We start from the raw sequence: 20229 nt of genomic DNA on the forward strand, positions 1-20229 counted from the left end.
ACGGGATCCTGGGAACTACAGACCTGTCAGATGGACCTTGGTGCAGGGGAAGGTTATGAAACAGAGCATTCTCAGTGCCATTTTCAGGCACATACAGGAAAACCAAGGGTTCAGGCCTAGTCTGGATGACTAGGTGGGAGTGTTTAATCTGCTTGAGCAGATTAAACAAAGCTCTTCAGAAGGACTTGGACAGGATAGATCAATGGGCCAATGCCAATGGGATGAGGATCAACAAGGCCAAGTGCTGGGTCCTGCACTTGGGCCATGACAACCCCAGGCAACACTACAGCCCTGGGGCAGAGTGGCTGGAAAGCTGTCCAGTGGAAAAGGACTTGGGGATGTTAATCAACAGCCGGCTGAACATGAGCCAGCAATGTGTCCAGGTGGCCAAGAAGGCCAATGCCATCCTGGCCTGTATCAGAAATAGTATGACCAGCAGGACTAGGATAGTGATTATCCCTCTGTACTCAGCAGTGGTGAGGCTTCACCTCAAAAACTGTGTTCAGTTTTGGGTCCCTCACTTCAAGGATGTTGAAGTGCTGGAGTGTGCCCAGAGATGGCCAAAAAAGCTAGAGAACAAGTTTTATGAGGAGTGGGTAAGGGAGCTTGGATTGTTTAGTCTGGAGAAATGGAGGCTGAGGAAAGACATGATCACTCTAAAACTACCTGAAAGGAAGTTTTATCAAAGTGAGTGCTGGGCTCATCTCTCAAGTAGCAAATGATAGGAGATGGGGAAATGGTTCAGATTGTACCAGGGAAAGTTTAGATTGGAGATTAGGAAAACCTTTTTTACTGAGAGAGTTAAACACTGGACTATGCTGCCCAGGAGGTAGTAAAGTCTCCATCCTTGGAGATATTTAAAAGACGTGTGTAGACAAAGTGCTGAGTTACGTGGTTTAGTGATGGGCTTGGCAGTGTTAGATTAGTGGTTGTACTGAATAATTTTAAAGGTCTTTTCCAACTGAAACAATGCTATGATTCTATAATATAGTATTAAAATACTATTTTTTTTAATATGAGATGCTCACAGAGCATCTAATGCACATTATTGACTAAGTAACTGTGAAATGTAGTATTTTTAAAGCTATCTTTTTTTAGTTTGTTTCTGTATTTTCAACAAGAATAGTTTCTGAAAAATATCACTGCTTTTGTGTGTATACTCACAGCTCTCAAATACCAATCTGGTTTAGTTTCTCTTTCACTTTACTGCAGCTTGGAAAGAAATTCTCTGGTTGGGTAATAAAACTCAAGAAATTAAATGTTAATAATGGAAAAGTGGATAAAATAGTTAAGTACTGAACTGCTAGAAAGGATTAGAAAACACTGATACAAAGGGGAAACTTTCTTCTCACCTAAGTGTGCTTCTCCATACCAATCTTACAAGTAGCACTCTTGGATCCCAACTCTTTGGTGTACACATGGTTAGGAGCTCTCTATCAGAAATGCTTTTGTTACAAAGGCCAATGTGAATGGAGCAGAGTATAAATCAGGAAAGATCTCTACATGCAAGGCCTTGTGTTGATGAAAGTCTTTCACTGTGCTGGACATAAAGCACTGAAGAGGGAAAACCCGATGCTCAAATTGAACAGCATCATACTGTTCACCAGTGTAGTTTGCCTGTGTTTCTTCATAGTGCTGCTTTGATTTAAGGGCTACAAAGGTCCATTTAAGAGTAAATAGGAATAAACTGCTTATGAGGAGAATTGTGGTGAATCTCTGCCTGTAGTAGGCTGAGGGTCTGCAGGGAGATGCTCCCATCTGGATGTACTTTACGATACAAAGCAGGTGCCAATGTTAAGTGACATTCTTCTGTGGATGAGCAGTTTTGCCTCCTGGGAAGGCACAAGTACTCTGAACTAACAGAATAGCTCAAAGGAAACAATGAATGATGTATAAATAAACCACAACACTTACATGTCAGGTGAAAGATGGATGAAAATCTTAAAAGAAGACTCTTGGGAACTCAGTGTGGCGTAATAGATTGGAAAATCTATACAGATTATATACTTTGTACTGCAAGAAATAAGGGAGGTACCCAGGGATTGTCAGAAACCAAGTGATATAATAGTGTGATGGTACAATGATGTTAGTGATTCCTTTGCTTACCATTAAACCAGGAGTAAGGTTGTGAATATTTGAGGCTATTGAGATTCTTTTTCCTTCTATAAATGTATTTTTGACATAGCATGCATGCCTATCTAAGAAAACACAATTTCTATAACATAACTGGTTAGAAATGTTCTTACTAGTCAATATTGTTAAAGATCATGCATTGTGACTGCAAGTTGCAACTGCATGTGATATTTTCCTATATCAAGTGGCAAAAAAGCACTTCTGAAAAATCTCAGCCCCACAGAAACCATCAGAATTTTCTGTTCATCATTTCTAGCTCCACAGACAAGTCTGAATGTGATCCTTGAATATAATGAACATACAAAATATCTGCAGAATTGTTATGAAAACAACAGCAGTGGAAAAGTTCTCAGCATTTTCTCTCCATCGATCTCCCTCTTACAGTACACAATGCTTGAAGGTGTGGAGGTTCTATCATATTACCTCTGTAGGAATACACTTAGATGCATTTGCATTGACAAGTCAGTTTCCACAAACAAAAAACATCTGGAAACTTGATTTGTTTTTCTTTAATAGGAGAGGTAAATTGCAATGAAGTAAAATAATATGAAAGCCTTTCCTGTGACATTCTTGTCTTCAAAATAATACAACCCATGAACAACCCGGGACATTCACTTCTGTTCTTAGAAGCTATTTGTAGTTAGATTTGCTTGTGCTTTTGATGAGAGGGACTCATTGTGTTAAATATTGTATATACTATTTGCAGTAATCTATAGTAACAATATTATCAAAACCCAACGATTTATAACAACATTGCTACCAGTAAATTACTGGCAATTCTTACTGAAAGAAGCAAAAACAGTCAGTATTTTAGCCCACTGCAGTAATAAAATCAATCTGTTTCTACAGCAGCACTTTCCAGGTGATCAGTATAGGGTTATCAGTGCTGTACATGAAAGGTATGCTGCAGCTGGAGAGAGGCTCTTTGATCCCAGAGCCAGTGCTTTGAATGCAGGCAGATCCCATCATGCTATCAGGATGAGACAGGTCTTATGTCCAAATAGCAGTACAGCCAACCATATTTGCTTAAATATATTGATGAATTTAAGATTTACACATTGAGACCCACTGAAAGTATGGGTTAACAGTCACATTTTGGTTCTTAGGAAAAAAAAAATCCCAACAAACCATCTGAAAGAGACATGCATTTTTCTGGCCAATAAGGAGTGATTCTCTCCTCTGTCTTGTTTCCAAACTGATGATGCAGGAGAGCCATACTTGGGCACCTGAGGGAAGGGGCCTGATTTTTGAGCATCCCAGAAAGCCCCCTGAAGTTTGGGTCAAGTCTGCAACTTCGAAAACACGAGAATTTATGCGGTTAATTAAATACTCATGTTCTTGCATTTTTGTGTATTTTGGCTTCAGTTATAAATCTTTGTTCTCTTAATCTTGCTATTCATTATAAATATTATAAATATTAATTATACTGTATGCTAATAAATCCCTCAGAAATACTTACTTCTCAACAAGAGTTAAAAACCTGATTCTTTACTGGAATATGGTCTGCTATTAGAATAGAAGTACCTTCTTTTACTCTCATTATTTTCCAATACATCTGATGAAAACATTTGAGATTTATATAGACATATTTAGCAGCTGTCTCATATTTACCTAGACTGTGAGGTATAAATTGAATTTAGTACCTTTTCTCAAGAATAAGTATGTGTTTGACGATTAGACAATGGCAAAGGTGTTTCTGTTCTGTCACAAGTGGTTTTCATTGTTTAATTTTTTTATTATTTAATGTCTCTTTTGTGCATTATACTGTGGTTCATTTAGCAGTAGGGAATTTTTCATTTTTATTTTGTAGCAGTAGGTGCTAAGAGAAGTAAAACATTGATATGAGAACTACCCTGAGTAACGGGGTCATATCTTCCGTTATTTTATTCAAAAGATGGTTTAGTAAATTGAATTACTGAAAACATTAATTGCCTGGTTCATGTTGGCCACAGAAACAATTTGGTGAGTAGATTCTCAGGGAGGAAGAGGATGAGGGCAGAACTTGAAGAATAGTTACTTTCATAGGGTGACTGAGAGGAGTTTACTGTGGTGAGTATTTTCAGTGCCAGTGTTATGAACCACTAAAATCCTGGAAATTTATCCAGGAAACCTGGGGAAGTTTCATGTTCATTTCTGACTTGCCTTTAGTCCAATGTGCAGGTTTTATAATGATTTTTTTGTACTTCAGTTAATGGATGACAAGAAGTAAGATTTCCACTGGGGTCTTACACAGAGCATTGAAGGAACCTCTGTGGAAGGGATTGTCTAAAACTGTAGTAAAAATAGATTGCTGGTGTAGGAAATTAATGAGTGTGGTTACTCATGCATGAGTTGAGGAAAAGCTGACAAATGAGGGCTCACACCATTTAAAGACATCTGCTAATGATGTCAGTTGTACAAAAGGTGTAAGGGACAAGAATGAAATGTACGGCAAACCTGAAAGAGAGACAACCGAGAAATTCTGTAAAGCTAGTACAGTGTCAAACCTAAGAGTTAAATTAGAAAAGACATGGCCAACTCCCTGCTTCCCCAAATGCATACAAAACCTTTACATATCTGTATACCAACATGAGATGTGTATGAGAAAAAATAGGTGACTTGACATTCTTGGCAAAGAGGGAGGATCTTGACATAGTGGCCATTACAGAAGAATGTTGGAATGACAAAAATTAATAGGAGAGTGTAATACCTGGCTATAAACTGAACAGGAAAGACAGATTAGGTCATAGAGCTGGGGGAGTAGTATTAGGGCTATACTGTTGAGCCTTCTGATCAGGAAACGGAAATTGTGTCCAAAATGTTGAAGGAGATCAAAGAATCAATGAAGCCTAATGAGGTAGTAATAACGGGTGACTTCAACTACCTTCAGCTAGTCAGATGTCACAGTGGGACAGAGTGTAAGGGAAGCAATTTCTCATCACTCTGAGTGGTTGCCTTTTTGAAACATTTAGTTCTAGAGCTCACAAACAGAACGGCATTTCTTGACTTAAGTGACATACAGGATTGCAGGTAAGAAACTCTTAAGTCCTGTATCAGAGCAGACCTTTTTGGGTTAAAGTCATGGCCACTGTAAAACTTATATTTAATATTGAAGAGCCAATAGCTAGCTTATAGAACAATTATTAGACTGAAGGATGTAAAAACTCTTTAGGTGACAGATACTAAATAAAAAGTAAGGAATTAAATCCTAAAAATCAATGTGGAATCCAGTTGAGGTTCTGTAGTAGAACAAAAGACACAACAGCCAAGTAGGAAAGCAAGAAGTATTTGAAAGCGGTTAAATGGATCGGAATATTTTTGAACAAAGATACATGCTTCAGGCATTCAAACCTCATCCCTAGGGATGTCAATAAAAAGTAATTTCGTCTACAGCATGTGTGTAAAAAGCTGTGAAGCTGTGGCCTAAGAAGGACTTTGTCAAAGCTATCACCTCACACCCACAAAGAAAAATAAAAGTTTACCAGAACAATCTGCAAGACATAGGCCTAGCAGAAAGCAGAAATGGAGAATAAGTACATTACTTTCAATTCAATTATGTACTGTTCAAGCATGAACTGGTGAGATAATTCAAATGTGAGAGGTATGATATTACCTTCTCCAGGTGAGCCCTATATGTTTAGAAAAAACAATAGTAAAGTATTAGTGATAAAAGACAACTTTCATTGGCAACAGAACGTGAAAATACTGGGACTATTGTGTTCCAAAAAGAGAGGGAGAGAGGCAGCATGCTGATACGCAAAACATTCTGCTGCGTAGCATTGCTGTAGAAACACAAGACCAAGTGGAACCAGGCATCACGCAGGGATACATTAAAAATCCTATTTGAATGTCAAATGAGTGAACATCTTTTTATTTGGAAAGAGGTGCTTTTAGAATGTGGGATGTGATTCCAATATGGCATTGTGTTCACAACACATGCTGTTAGGAGGTGATTATGGCCATAACTCTATGTTCAGTGTTTACAGGAAAAACAGTATTATTATTTTCTTGTGGTAGGGAGGCACAAGTAGTAATTACAATTACCAGGGACTGGCTATCTTGTGGGTACAAAAATATGAAGAAAACAGTTACATCATGTCCTTTGTGGCCCTGAAAATCCTTTTAACTAAACTGTAGATGAAACTGTGAAAGACTTGTATCTATACAAATGTGTACTTTAAATATATGACCCTAAAAGTTCCTAAAATGGAACTTTTTAAACTTGGAGAAGTGGGAGGGGGAGCTGGCAACAGGTTCAGTGTGTTTATGATTGCATCATCTTCTTCAACTTGAAGCTGATTTGTATCTTAGGTAGTACCTAGAGTGGATTTGACTGGACTTGTTGGCAGTTCAAAGAAAAACCACATTATCGTGGGCAATTGGTTATGTGCAACATTACAGTTGAAATGAACGTGGTTTGAAATGAACCTTGTGATAACTGCAAAATTTGCCAGATGTTTACTAGGCAGCCAAACACCCCATTATGCATGTGAAAAAAAGGGCAGAAACAATGTTTCTGAAACTCCTATCTGCCATTTGTGCTGCTGCATCAATAATACAATATTTTACTTCCTCAGCATATAAGAGAGATATTCATTTTTGAGGGATGCAAGGAAGATTAGTGCTTGTTAATGCTGCTACTACTAATTATCATCATCGTGCTTAATTTCTGTTTCACAACTTTTGTAACTTTGCTTTTTTTTATCAAAAGAGCTCTTTTGTATATTGTTAGTGTATTTAGCAATTGACAAAACATCAGACGTTCTTACAACTGTAGAGGATCCAAATAACAACAAATTTCTTTAAATCATCCTGAAGCCATATCCTGCATGATGATTGTTTTTCAATATGTTTTTTGAGTAGGTAAATAGGTATTCACATGTAAGTCTTGAACAAAGCCACCATAGACATTAATAGTCTGTGCAACTTACTACTGTAAGGAACAATACAGTTAGAAAAATGAGAGTTTTCCCTTGAAAGACCTGTAAAAGTCAAAATGTGTCTTGCACCACTATGGGTGAGAATCAAGAATCAAGAATGAATCAAGTCTCAAGCAGTCAAAGATCAAGCCTCTACTTGTTGATTTTCAGACTTGCAAGTTATTTGACAGGAGCATGAAATTGATATTTTTTTTTCTACAGCTATATTGTATTTTTATATCATATTTATATTTCATTTGGAGTTTATTTTTGTTCTCATTTTCTTCGTTATATGCCACTTAGCTTTTAAGTGAGACTCAAATACTGAAAGAAAAATGACAATATTGAACTGAACATGCCCACTGGTGATATAAATATTAACACTGAAAAGTAGCATCAGTTGAATAATTGTTTTGAACAAGGTGAGACTACAAGAAACAACTAGAGTTAATATTTGATCCTCCTTGTGAAAGCAGATGGCTAAGGGATTTAAACTCTGCCTGTTATAAAAATTTTAGCTACCCTTTAACTTGCAGTTATTAACAATGTTATGGAAAAGAGGCAAATTAATCATTGAAGTTATTATACCCAAATTACTGTGAGCTTCATAGCAGCTGAGGTTAGTATCCTCCATAGTTTTTCTCATGACAAGCTAAGAGGAAATGATGAAACAACTGAGAATATATATGATGAAATATATTAAATTGCCCTTGGTTTGCATTGCACAAGTAAAATGTTAAGATCTTTACTTAAAAGATCTGTGTGGACTTCTGTGCATATAATTTTGGGAAAGCTATGTTGAAATAATTTTTAAATTAAATTCTTATATTCTCTGAGGTTAGAAGACATAATCTTAGGAATTGTTCTAGTTGATATGGTTTGAATAAAGCCATGCAATAAACCTATACTAGCTAAATGAGTTTAAAATATAGTGAGTTCTCTTGATTGATCACCAAACAATATTTCTTTTTGCAACATAGGGAAAAATAATGAATAATTAATGAAAAAATAAGTAGAGTTGCAACAACTAAAGATAGAGAATTACAAACATTCTGCATTGTGTATTTACTGATATAGTTTTTCAAATTCAATCTGCAAGAAAACAAAAAAATATTTGAAAAAAGATTATCTAGCAAAAGTTGATGCAGGAATCATTGTAACAGATGGCACTGATCAGAGCAACCTCATCCTCTGTTGACTTCAGTAGAATGCAGAGATTTTAGTGTTTCATGTTGTGTAAGTTTTTCTTTCTTGCAAATTGGTGAGACTTTTTCTTTACAGTTCTAAGTGTCAGGAAGAAAGACATAAACATGGATGAACAGGAAAAAAAAAAAAATCCAACATAATATGTCACAAATGAGACCAGGAACTGCTAGTACTGTTGGCGAGATATCACAAAGTGCTGACATTAGGTTTTCTTTCATTAACCAGTAGACAAGAGAGATTCATTCTTTAATCTACATGATGACTGTATTTGGAATAAAATGTAACAGCACAAAAAGTTTATTACTGAAAGACAGGAAACTGTGCTTCTGATTACCTTACAATGATCTTATTATAATCAGTGTAAAATGCCATCCAAACATTACTTTGACAAAATCAACGGAAAAAAGAGTTTTGAAATGCTTCTACTGATGTCTGTTGTCTTTTACATAATGTTCTTGATTCATCCATTCCTTATGCTGAGTTAAGGTGAATACAAAGGCAATAGAGGACTCCATCACATCAGAAGTATCATGACTATTTGAGCAGTACAAGACAATGGTGGAGAAGGCCTTTAAGGTCTGTTTCACACTTTGTTCTCAGACTTTTCTTGTCTTTGATGATAGTGGACATGAAAATTGTATTCTCCCACAGGCTAGGATGCAGTAATCTTACAAGTTTCCATCACAGTTTTTAGATTGAGGAAGAGTCAGTGAAGCTGTTTTTTCAGTTTCTTTTTTGGGAATCCTAATGGTGGGACACCTTAAACAGGAAATGAAAGAGTTCTTTAAAACAGTGTTGCCATTGGAAGAAAAAACCCCAGTTATTGTCCAGACTCAGTGCTTGGGGGTTGTTTTCTTCAGAAGTAAAGATGGGACTGAATATACCAAGGTAGGCTTAATAACTGTAGAAAACACAAATAATAACAGTAACAATTGCAGTAATTTTGAGAAAATGATGTATCTGTCATGTCAACCCATGACATATGGAAAATCAACACCATACTAATAATGAAAATGCAAAGGCAGCTGGACTACATTTTAAGCAGTTATTTTAAAATGGAATAGAAGTTAGGCTGGTAATCCTCAAAGATACTGCAGGCTTTTCTTAGTTCTGTAAAGAAAAGGGAGATGGAATTTGAGTCTAACAAAAGGAAATCAGTAATATAATTCTGCCGTATCAGAGCACAGGAAGGCATGAATTTTGTGGAGCTCTGAGTAGCTGCTATGGAATCTGGATGTTTTCCTTTACCCAAATGGTGCCACTTTTAGGCCTTTAATTTACCCTCTAAAGATCTGCTTATGCACCTAAGGGTGCTGCTGATATCTAGTTTGTATTAATGTATTCAGGTCACAAATAATAAATCAAATGCATAAAGAAAGCCCGTGTAAGTTACAGAGAAAGGAATCCAAATTTTCAATACTACTTGATTGAGGGCATAACTGGAAAGATTCTAAATATGAGTTAAAACAAACAATTATATTTTTCCAGTTCTATCATTTGGAAAAAAATTCTGGATGTCTCCCTTGAATGTCTACCAAAATTGGCGTTAAGCTTCTGAAAGAGAAATAGAACTAATGATTTGGTACAGTGCCAAACAATTAGACCAGTGAACAGAAATTCTTCCACTAGCATCTATTATCAAAAATATCTGGATTTCTAAATGTCAGCAAAATAAGCTCACCCCACAAGCTAAGAGAAGGCTGACCTGACCTTTTGACACCACCTGTTCAGGAATGGGAATTTCTTAGGCATGCTATTCTACACAGATAAAAGGTTCACAAAATTTGACCTGGAAAGAATGGTTAAAGGAATTAGTTTTGTTTAGTCTAGAAGACAGCACACTAAGAGAGGATGTGATTACAATCTTCCAGTATGTGGAAGAATGTTATGAAGATGTTTGTGATTGGGTTTCTGTGTCCAGTTGGAGAAAAGACAAGAATAAAGATGTTTAATATGAAGCAAAGATATCTAGATTATGTTTTGGAAGAAAAAAATCTACTAATAAAAACAAAGAATATGGTGCAGACTACATAAGAAAATTGTCATGGCATTAACTGGAAATTTTCAAGAATAATTAGACCAACACTTATCATTAATAGTCAGGGTTGCTAGTGTTGTTTACAGTGTAAGATGATTAGGTAGATGTATTACACAGAATCATAGAATCTTTTCACCTGGAAGAGACCTTGAAGATCATTGAGTCCAGCTTTTGTACCAGCCCTATCAACCACCAGACCATTTCCCTAAGTGCAACATCCAACAGCCTCTTAAACACCTCCAGGGACAGTGACTCCAGCACCTCCCTGGGCAGCCTGTTCCAACACCTGACAACCCTTTCAGTCAAGAAATTCCTCTTCATATCCAGCCTGAACCTCCCCTGGTGCAACTTGAGGCCATTTCCTCTTGTTCTATTGCTTGTTACTAGGGAAAACAGTCTGACCCCTGCCTGACTAAAGCTTCCTTTCAGGTAGTTGTAGAGAGTGATAAGGATGAGACGTGCTCCAAATCCTTTCCTAGCAGCCCGCCTCTTGTCCAGCACCTCAATGTCCTTCTTGTAGAGAGGGGCCCAGAACTGGACACAGTATTGGAGGTGCAGCCTCACCAAAACTGAGTACAAGGGAATGATCACCTTCCTACTCCTGCTGACAACACTGTTCCTGATACAGGCCAGGATGCCATTGGCCTTCTTGGCCATCTGGGCACACTGGTGGCTCATGTTCAGCCACTGTCACCCAACACTCCCAGGTCCCTCTCTGCCTGGCAGCTTTCCAGCCACTCCTCCCCAAGCCTGTAGTGCTACTGGGGGTTGTTGTGGCCCAAGTGCAGGACCTGGCACTTGAAACTCATGGCATTGGCCTTGGCCCAGACATCCAGCCTATCTAGATCTCTCTGTAAAGTTTCCCTACCCTCAAAAAGGTCAACACTTCCACCCAGCTTGATGTCATCTTCCAACTTAGTAAGGGTGCACTCTATCCCCTCATCCAGATCATCAATAAAGATGTTAAACAGGAGTGGCCCTAGTACTGAGCCCTGGGGGACATCACTCGTGTCTGGCCACCAACTGCATTTCACTCCATTGACAATGACTCTTTAGATCTGACCATCTAACCAGTTTTTCACCCAGGAAGGTGTCTGCCCATCCAAGCCAAGAACACTAATTTTTTTTAAGAGAACACTGTGGGAAACAGTGTCAAAGGTCTTACTAAAGTCAAGGTATACAACATCCACAGCCTTTCCTTCATCCAACAAACAGGTCAACCTCTCATAGAAAGAAATCAATAATTTCCCAGATCATTCTTCTGTCCCTTGTTATAAATGGGTGTTGGCTGATTTCCAATCAGATGGGACCTCCCCAGTCAGCCAGGATTGCTGATAAATGATGGACAGTGGCTTGCCAAGCACCCCTGCCAGTTCCCTCAGCACTCTAGGATGTACCCCATCTGACCCCATAGATTTGTGCATATCAATGTGGAGCAGCAGGTCACTGACCACCTCCTCCAATGACCACTTAACAGTTTTTGCCCATCTTTCATGATATGTGATATTCATGATACTATGATATGTGATTAAAATAGTGTTAGAAAGACATCAGAATAATAGGAAAAGGGGATGATAAAGATTACTTACTGGCTTTGGATGCAGAATTCTTTTAAAAATAGGTGTGTTTGCTATTATGAATTCCTCTTTCTCTTGAGAAATTTATCATACTTGAGAATTTTGGTATTATACATTGTTTTCTGATTGAGTTTAGTAAAAAGGAACAGGAAATTGTGATGAATAATCATCCCATACAGATACAGATGGGACTGAAGCATGTCATACCCACTCAAAAGAACAGAAATAACATCAAAATTATATCTTTCCTAAATGTTTGTAAGACCTACTAAGATAGCATTTCATAGTGTTGATCCGTCATGAGCTGAGTAGCAACTGAGTAACAGTGAGAAAACCCCTACAGAGTGTAAGTTATGTATGTATAGGCCTTGAATAGATATTGCAGATTAAAAGTTAAAGTGGGTGAAGGTTTTAATTCTCATTCAATGTTGGTAGCAGTTGGTTGTTGGTGACTGAAAGCATGACATGCTTGCAGCTCCATTTCTTATGTTTGATGTTGGATATCAGAGCCTATATGTGAGACATATAGACTTACTAGAGTATTTATTTAGATGCATAAACATCAGGGCTTTTATTTTAAAATGAAACAAATTACTTGAATTCTAGCTTCCTGTATTTACAGATTTTCTGTGAAAGAACATGATCATATTTATCTCTTTTTTTTTCTCTTAAGTTTAGGAACTGATTATATTTTTTAATTACATACATGTTTTGTGGGTTTTTTTCTAGGTACTGCACAATGGACTTGTGATGGAAATGAATCATCCAACAGCTGGGAAGATAGCTGTTCCAGGTTAGATATTTGATTATTTTTTTCTAAATGGAGATTAAAATCAAACACTACATGACATCCTGAGTGGTTCTGGAACTCAGCTGAGGACATGACACATCTTCACATGTCAGTCAAATGAGCAAAAGTTTAATCAGGAAGACATTTGTGCTCATTTTCATTCCGAGAGCAGAAAAATGGGTTAAAATGTGTGTTGGAATAGCTTCTGGTTTTCATCGGTCAGTTGTCATAAAACATGAATATGAATTTGATAATATTTGAAAACTCCGACAGCTAGAAATATTACTGCTAAATCATCTGCATGAATATGTGAATCTGTTTTTGATTTAGGTCTATTTTGCAAGTTATATAAGTTTCTTTTAGGGACGTTTCTGTTGTGAAAAAAGGTGGGGAGAAAGATGAAGGAAGTTTGTACTGAAGGTTTCATTGCACTATTTTGTTTAACGAGATTAGACATGAAGCTCTACAATGATGAATAGCTTAAATAGTTATTTTGGATTTCCAAAGAGCACAGAAGATAACAAACTAGTCTCTCCTCTTTTAAGCTCTAAGTGGATTGAGACTTTAAGCTGGTGTAGTTTTACTTCTGTTAGAGTTAGTTATGGAATGGAGTTAGGTTCATCAGAGCTATTATGCACATTCTCATTCAGATCCTCACAGTTGACTCTGTTTTGACAACTCAGCCTTATCTGTTCATCTACTAGCCATTTGGTCAACTTTTTCTGCTTCTCTATGCTTTTCTGTCTCCCAAACTGCATTGAGAATTCCTTCATTCAAAGCAACACATCATTTTTACTTTTATAACATCTCCTTACATTGTGATTTTCTGTGCCAAATTCCACTCTCTGACACAGCATCCAGTTGTCATCAATTTCAATTGACTTGAGCACACGTAGTGGTAAGAAGAATTTGACCCATAAAATTTATCTTAATTTGTACATCCTGGAATCACACTGGGATGCAAAAAGCATTATTTGAAAGAAATCAATCCCTTATTAGATCATGTTTTCTGCATTAATAGAGGGGGTGTTTTGTGTGCATGTACACTTTGTATTTATTCTTTATCAGTTTGCATTCCACATTTGTTCCCACTAGGCTTGGACATTTAGGTGATTGTATTCAAAAATGCTTCTCTAATTTAAATGCCCGTATCAGGAAATAGTAATCCATTTGTTTTAGTTTCTAACAGAAAACTAATCCTGGTTTATTTATTCAAAATGAAAAGACTAATCAGGGGTTTGATTTAATTCTTTTTAAAGAAGTGGGCAGAAAAGCCTTGCAGATGGTAGAGAAAGTACATAAGGTTTTCATGTTGCATACAATGTATAATCTATCTTAGAGAAAGCAAATACTCCTTAAGGGGATAAGTTAAACTGCAAGAAGAGGAAGGAGATGAAAGGAATGTTCTAATGTCTGTCAGCAGTGATAGAATGTATTGGCAAGAGAGTGAGTTTTTACATAGGTAAGCCATAGTACTTCCCAAATCCTTAGTTATTTTTTATTATATTAAACCAGTGACACTGCCCTAGACTAAAATAAATCATCTTAATCTCCAATGGCTTGCCATTTAGATAGGCTTCTATGAAGACTTTCTTGTGTTGAAGCAGATGGCTGAAATGATTATTGGATATTTGAGCAGGAGAAGGAGAATTCCTTCCTTTCTTGGCATGGGAGGATAAGGAGGGGAGAGACGGAAAGGGAAGGGTGAAGGACAGTCATTCAGTGTGAGCAAAATGGACCTATTGATATCACTGGAAAGACAGTGCATTACTCTGTCCCAAAATACAGTGCATAAGTAAGTTTGACCACTGCTAGTGGTAGGGAATGGAAGTACTCCGGTTTTGTCGTGGTCAATGAAGTATCTGAAGGGTACAGAGAAGAGCATGTGGAGAAATTCTGTCCACTAGGTAAACTCCTTCTCAACGCCTATTTAAAATAGTATCAACTTTTTTTTTTTTTTTTCCTTTTGTTCAGTGTGATTGTATTTGAATATATTACATTTAGCAGAGAACACCTTTACTAAGCTCCCTGTTTCTGGCTTAGGGTTGCTTATTAAACAAGATGAAGATATTAATGTGAATGTTGAAACTGAATAGACTAAAAATATCTCTCCTTATGGATACTGGGGAGACTCAGATCCCAAAATAAAAATGTGTGACTGTTGTTTCTTAACCTTACAAGCCACATTTTAATGTGTCTTTCAGTTACTGAATTGGACACCACACTTGAGGCTCTTGACAGAGGTCAGACTTGTGCTGCCAAGTCAAGTCGAGAGTGCAGTGACACACACTTATGAGTGAGAGCATGTTGGAAGATTTCAGCTTTGAGTTGGCCTCTATATCTAGCATATTGGTTTGGAGTAGTCCTTCTCCAGGCATATTCCCACTCTGATGGTGGGTTCGAATCAGTATATAAATCCTCAATTGTAGACCTTGCATCTTGAAATTCTTAAGAATTTTGCTATTGACTTTAACGTAGGCTACATTTTTAACACTGCACTTGGTGATGCACACTTCTCCTTTATTTAAATGTCTTTTGATATGGTTATTGAATTTTGTTCTTTCCACATCTTGTCAATGCCTGTCACCTTACCCTTTCTATAATTTCCAGCCATAGATATACTGTGTGCTGATAAAGAAATCATAAGATATTGATGGACCTCCTGGGAGGTTATCAGCATGAAGAGCCAGGCTCTTCACAGCAGCACAATGTGGGAGGATGAGAGCAATGAGAGATTCAGACTGGATTTCTGGAAAGTCTTTTTCATCATGACAATAGCCAGGCAGTGGAGTAAGTTGCTGAGAGAGGTTATACAGGCTCTATTCTTGGAGGTTCTCAAGAAACAAGTAGATAAAGCCATGAGCCACCTGATCTGACCTCAGGCCTTACGGTGATTTGAGCAAGAGCTTGAACTGGAGACCTCCTGAGATCCTTTCCAACATGGATTAAGTTCTTATTCTGTGATTAACCTAAGTATCTCCTCATTCATCTGTATTGTGCTTAGAAATGACATAGATTCATCAAATGGGAAATCTAGAGCATAGAAAGTACTTTTGAGGGTAAAAAAATAGGAGGGAGAGATATTTTTCACAGTACCAGATTGCAAATGATGCTGGATGGCACAGAGACAATATAATGAAGTGAAGGGACAAAAATCAAGAAGCTTCGGTATATGGGCTAGTCTTAAACTACATTGCCAAAGAATAATGGACTTTTCTGAAGTGCAGTTAGCATATTAGTTTCTGGGAGCCCATGAATTTATTCTGAGCTGCAATGTTAAGCATCATGGATATCAACCCATACTAATTATGCAGAAAAAAGCTAACTGATGCAATGTGATCTTGTCCAAACCTTTTCCTTTTTTTTAATCTATTTTATACAATTTAGGAAACTCAAATAATAATATTCCCAACTTCTGCATTACCTTGTGTCTAATGTTGACTTTTAAAAGTTGCCAGTTGTATTTTGTCATCATCAAAGTGTTTGTAATACAATTTTGTTTTTTAAAAGAAAAACTACACTGCATTCAAATGGTCCCTAACAGACCAACCTTTGTAGAATTTATTAACTAGCAGAAACGTTTGTGAACTAAACCTCATTTCTGACCCCTTCTAAGCCTTAGCGAATTGGGTATTTGGATATAAGCCTACACTTCAGGATCATCTCTCATCAAACAGGAAACAATATAACTGTAGGAATCATGTAAAACACCTCTTCCAGACAAAACAACTGTTCTTAGTTTTGATAATGTTTATATTGTACATTCTCCTCTTCCCCATTTCCTGAGCTGATAAACACTATTTCTGTCCTTTGGCCCACGATCTGCATCAAACATGTCTTTATTGCTAGGAAAAGCCAATTTCATACCTGGCTTCATGATTTCCTTCCTTCTCTTGAGATAATGTGTTTAGAGGACTGCTCCAAACAGTTAGAAAAGGCAGTACAGGATTCCTCCTTGGCATAGATTTCTTGGACTGAATTCAGGCAATCTATGTTAATTAATCAACCCACTCAGGAGAAATGTCCCTTTTTCCGGTCTTCTCCTGTCACTACGTGTTACAAATATACTACTGAAACAGGAAAGATTTTTTTTCAGAGATTGGCTTTTCCTGTTGTGTGGTTCATTAAATGATGTTGTGGTTCCATGGAGACTAATTGCCATCAATCTCTTGGAAGAATGGTTTTAAGGAATAAGATGAAGAGGCAAGAACTCTAATAGATGGATAAATTTCTCTCACCTTCCTAATTGGTTGCAGTTTCTTGTATTTTAGATACTAGTTAAAAATGATTTCTAAGGGAAGGAAGTTCTTGGAAAATCTCTATTATTTTAAAGATATATACCTATTCAGTATGTTTGTATTGGAAAGATCAGTTATAGTTGTGGAAATAATACTGGAGTGTCTGTGTGTTTCATCAATATATTTCCATACAGGGAGTAGATATGGCTGTTAGTGATACATGCAATCTTTTCTTGATCGTTTAATGTAAGTGTAGCGGGGGAAGCTTCGGTAGGACTACATATATGACAGAGAAAAGTGATTGCTGCATGGGGGAAGTTTGCAGGAAATTAAGGAAGTCTATACTCCAGTCCATTGTTTCCTGCAGCTAGGAGATCCCACAGTACAGGAACAACAACAACAGCATAAAAAATCCCAACAATTTTTTTGCAAGAACCTCTGCTTGAACTTCTGATCCTGTCTGCTTCTCATCAAGCAGTTTTTTCAGATGGGTGCGTGTGTGTGCACATAACTGATGTTGATTGAAAAATTTTAATTTCAGTTCACTATTTATGATACATTGGAGACAAACAGCTTCACCGGCATTACTGTTACCTCATTCGCCTTTTTTATTCATCAGGGATGACTGTTTATGTGTTTTACATTCAGAGAGCTGATTTCAATTTTGAGGAATTCAGGACCGTTACAGGAACTCAGCAGAAATTATGTATGACAGCTCACTTAGCTATCCTCAAAATACTTAAAAAAATCTTAATAAATTTATGAACAATATAGTCGTACTGATTGCAAAAGCAGAAAAGAGATGATGGGAATGGCAAGGAATATGTTATAAGCTCCAGGCTTATTTAGAAAATACCGGTCTATGTTTTCAATGAATGATACTTTAATTTGGAATCTTTTAAGATTCCTTTTAAAGTAAAATATAAATGCCATTGTTTACAGAGAATTTCTCAACTGTATATTTTAAAATTTGCTATATACCTCCAGGAATGGTTTCAGTGTCACAGTTGATACTTTTAAGTTCAGTGCTTTAGGGAAGAAAAAATGTCTGTCTCTTACCTAGTTCTGGGACTTCAGTAGTTGTGGGAAATTAAGAAACAGTAGAAGTCTTTTCCATCAGGCTCAGAGTAACTGAGTAATCATACCAACTGGGACCAGCAGCACTGTGTGTTGCTTTGGCACTGACTCTCCAGGATTGTTGTTCAGAGTATCTGAGTTGGACTTTTCTCTCGGGACACCCTCGATTTTTCTGTCTTTCCTTAGTATGTGGCAATCAGAGTTGTTTTGCTTGCATCATATGTTTCTATCCAGGATCTGACACAGCCATATTGAGAGGGGAAATTAATTTTTCAGTGCACAAGTGGGGACATTTTCCTACTCTGTACATAGTAAGTCAGGCAAAATGGTAGTTGAAGTTTTGCTGGATATTGATTGGTAATTATACTTCTATGTACTGGAGAATATTTTCTTTATATTTTCCTCCACATGTCTTAGGATTTCCTTTAAACTGGATGTAATAATTTCTTATGGAGAGTAAACAACAGTATCACCTTGCTGTTACATGGAGGAGTTGGGGAAAGATGAATTTTTAACTGAATAGCCAAAAAAAATAATTTATTTCCCACCAATGGTGAAAGTATTAGAATTCAGCTTTGTTTAAAAGATTATTTTTTTGGTTTTTTTTTTTTTTTCCTGTTTAAATGGTCTTTTTTCCACTTCTTTATAAGGAACTTAGAAAGCACTTTCTTAACCCTCACTCTATAACAAGCACAGCCAGGTGCTCACACAGTTTAGGGCGTGTGATTGTAAAGATATATCTGCATGCCTCGGGTGCATTGTAAAACAGCCAAATTACTTCAACACCCATAAATTGTAAGTATATCTTTATGATCTTTAATAATGATTGGATAAGAAAAGGAATCTACTGTCAGCTAAGAAAGTGTGGTTTCATTACATGTAAAAATATGTTTTAAACATTTAGACAATTTTACTTAATCCCTAGGATACTGAGTATGCTAATCTGCTTTTGTGTTTCCACCATGTCATCTTGACCCAAGTTCTGTATCCCTGTGAAGACAAGGAATGATTGGACTTGAACTGTTTTTTGTCAATCTAGACTGAAGAATTTTATGGTCAGCAGTGGTCATTAGATTATGTAGTTTGCCACCTTATGGCATTGGCCATAGAATTACATCTATTTACTCCTTTCATGTGTGTATGACTACAGTTTGTCCTATTCAGAAGTCTTTAAGAGATGGAAAAGTCATGAAATATCTGCCTCTTTCTTTAAATGCCTGATCAGGTTCATTGTTAAAAAAACCCATGGCATGATTCTAATTCAATGTTACCTACTTTAGTTATAGTTACCTACTATAGAACAACAATCTCATTTTCATGTCTTTCACAAGCTTTGAGTACTTTGGTTTTCTCCCTGGGAATGTACAGAAGTCATATCTAGATGACTTGACAAACTATGCAGGGTAATTTTTCTAGAGGTTTTCTAGTCCATTCTGTAAGCAAAGTGCAGCAGCTTTGTAACATTTTTATTCCAGTCTGTGTACGACATATTTAGAGGAAAAAGTTGCAGTTGCATAAAGTGCATCACAAAACTCCTGCCTAACTCTGGACAAGTCCCTTAGCCCATAAAGCTACATTTCTCACTTCTTTATCCAAACAATTGAACTAGTAGAACTCACGAGTAACTACAGAGCATAAATATGCTCATTTTTTTCTGAATGATAATAATGACAATATGTAAAATTTGATGTTATACTTTCTTTGTGGAAGAAGGAATTGAGTAAAAATGAGGGGCAAAAAAAGGCTTATACAGTTAACTGTTCAGTTGATTAAAAGCTTGCCTCCAGTATGTAACATGTACCTTTTGTGGGTTGGTAAATATACGTATATTTAACTTTTTTATCTCTAACTTCTGAATTAGGGCATATTTAAGTTCTCATAGTCACTATGAACTTGCAATTACTTTTGCTCCTCATCCTTGTGCTTCCCACAGCTCTTTTTATCATCAAAATATCTCTAGGTATTTCCCTGAATTATAGATATGTCTGCCCATGGGGTAAAAATTACATTGATCTGTGTAGCTGTCATGCTGAATTTCATGCTCATGTCTAATATGCTTGCCAATTTAATCCTGAAGACTATGTCAGCATGACTATTTCCAGATATATACTTCCGTTTAAGTGCTTGTTTTTGAGGTTATTTTTCTTCAGATAAATGCTTTTTTCCTAATATGAATAGAAAAGGGAATAACACTTTTGGTGCTTATCTCTGTAGATCACTTATGTGGTTAATGAAGACACAAATTGATTGGGTGAATTTGAATCCAACAGCT

General features: G+C 36.8%; 1 protein-coding gene across 1 annotated transcript in view; it reads left to right on the plus strand.

Moving 5' to 3' along the window:
• Window positions 1-20229, plus strand: part of SUGCT (succinyl-CoA:glutarate-CoA transferase) — a 325436-nt gene that overhangs the window by 265711 nt on the left and 39496 nt on the right. Inside the window, exon 13 of the mRNA XM_061996874.1 lies at window positions 12582-12645. Within this exon, the coding sequence (XP_061852858.1) occupies window positions 12582-12645 (64 nt within the window). The remainder of the gene's footprint in view (window positions 1-12581; window positions 12646-20229) is intronic.

This window comes from Colius striatus, chromosome 5, assembly GCF_028858725.1.
Source record: "Colius striatus isolate bColStr4 chromosome 5, bColStr4.1.hap1, whole genome shotgun sequence".
NCBI classification, from domain to species: domain Eukaryota; kingdom Metazoa; phylum Chordata; class Aves; order Coliiformes; family Coliidae; genus Colius; species Colius striatus.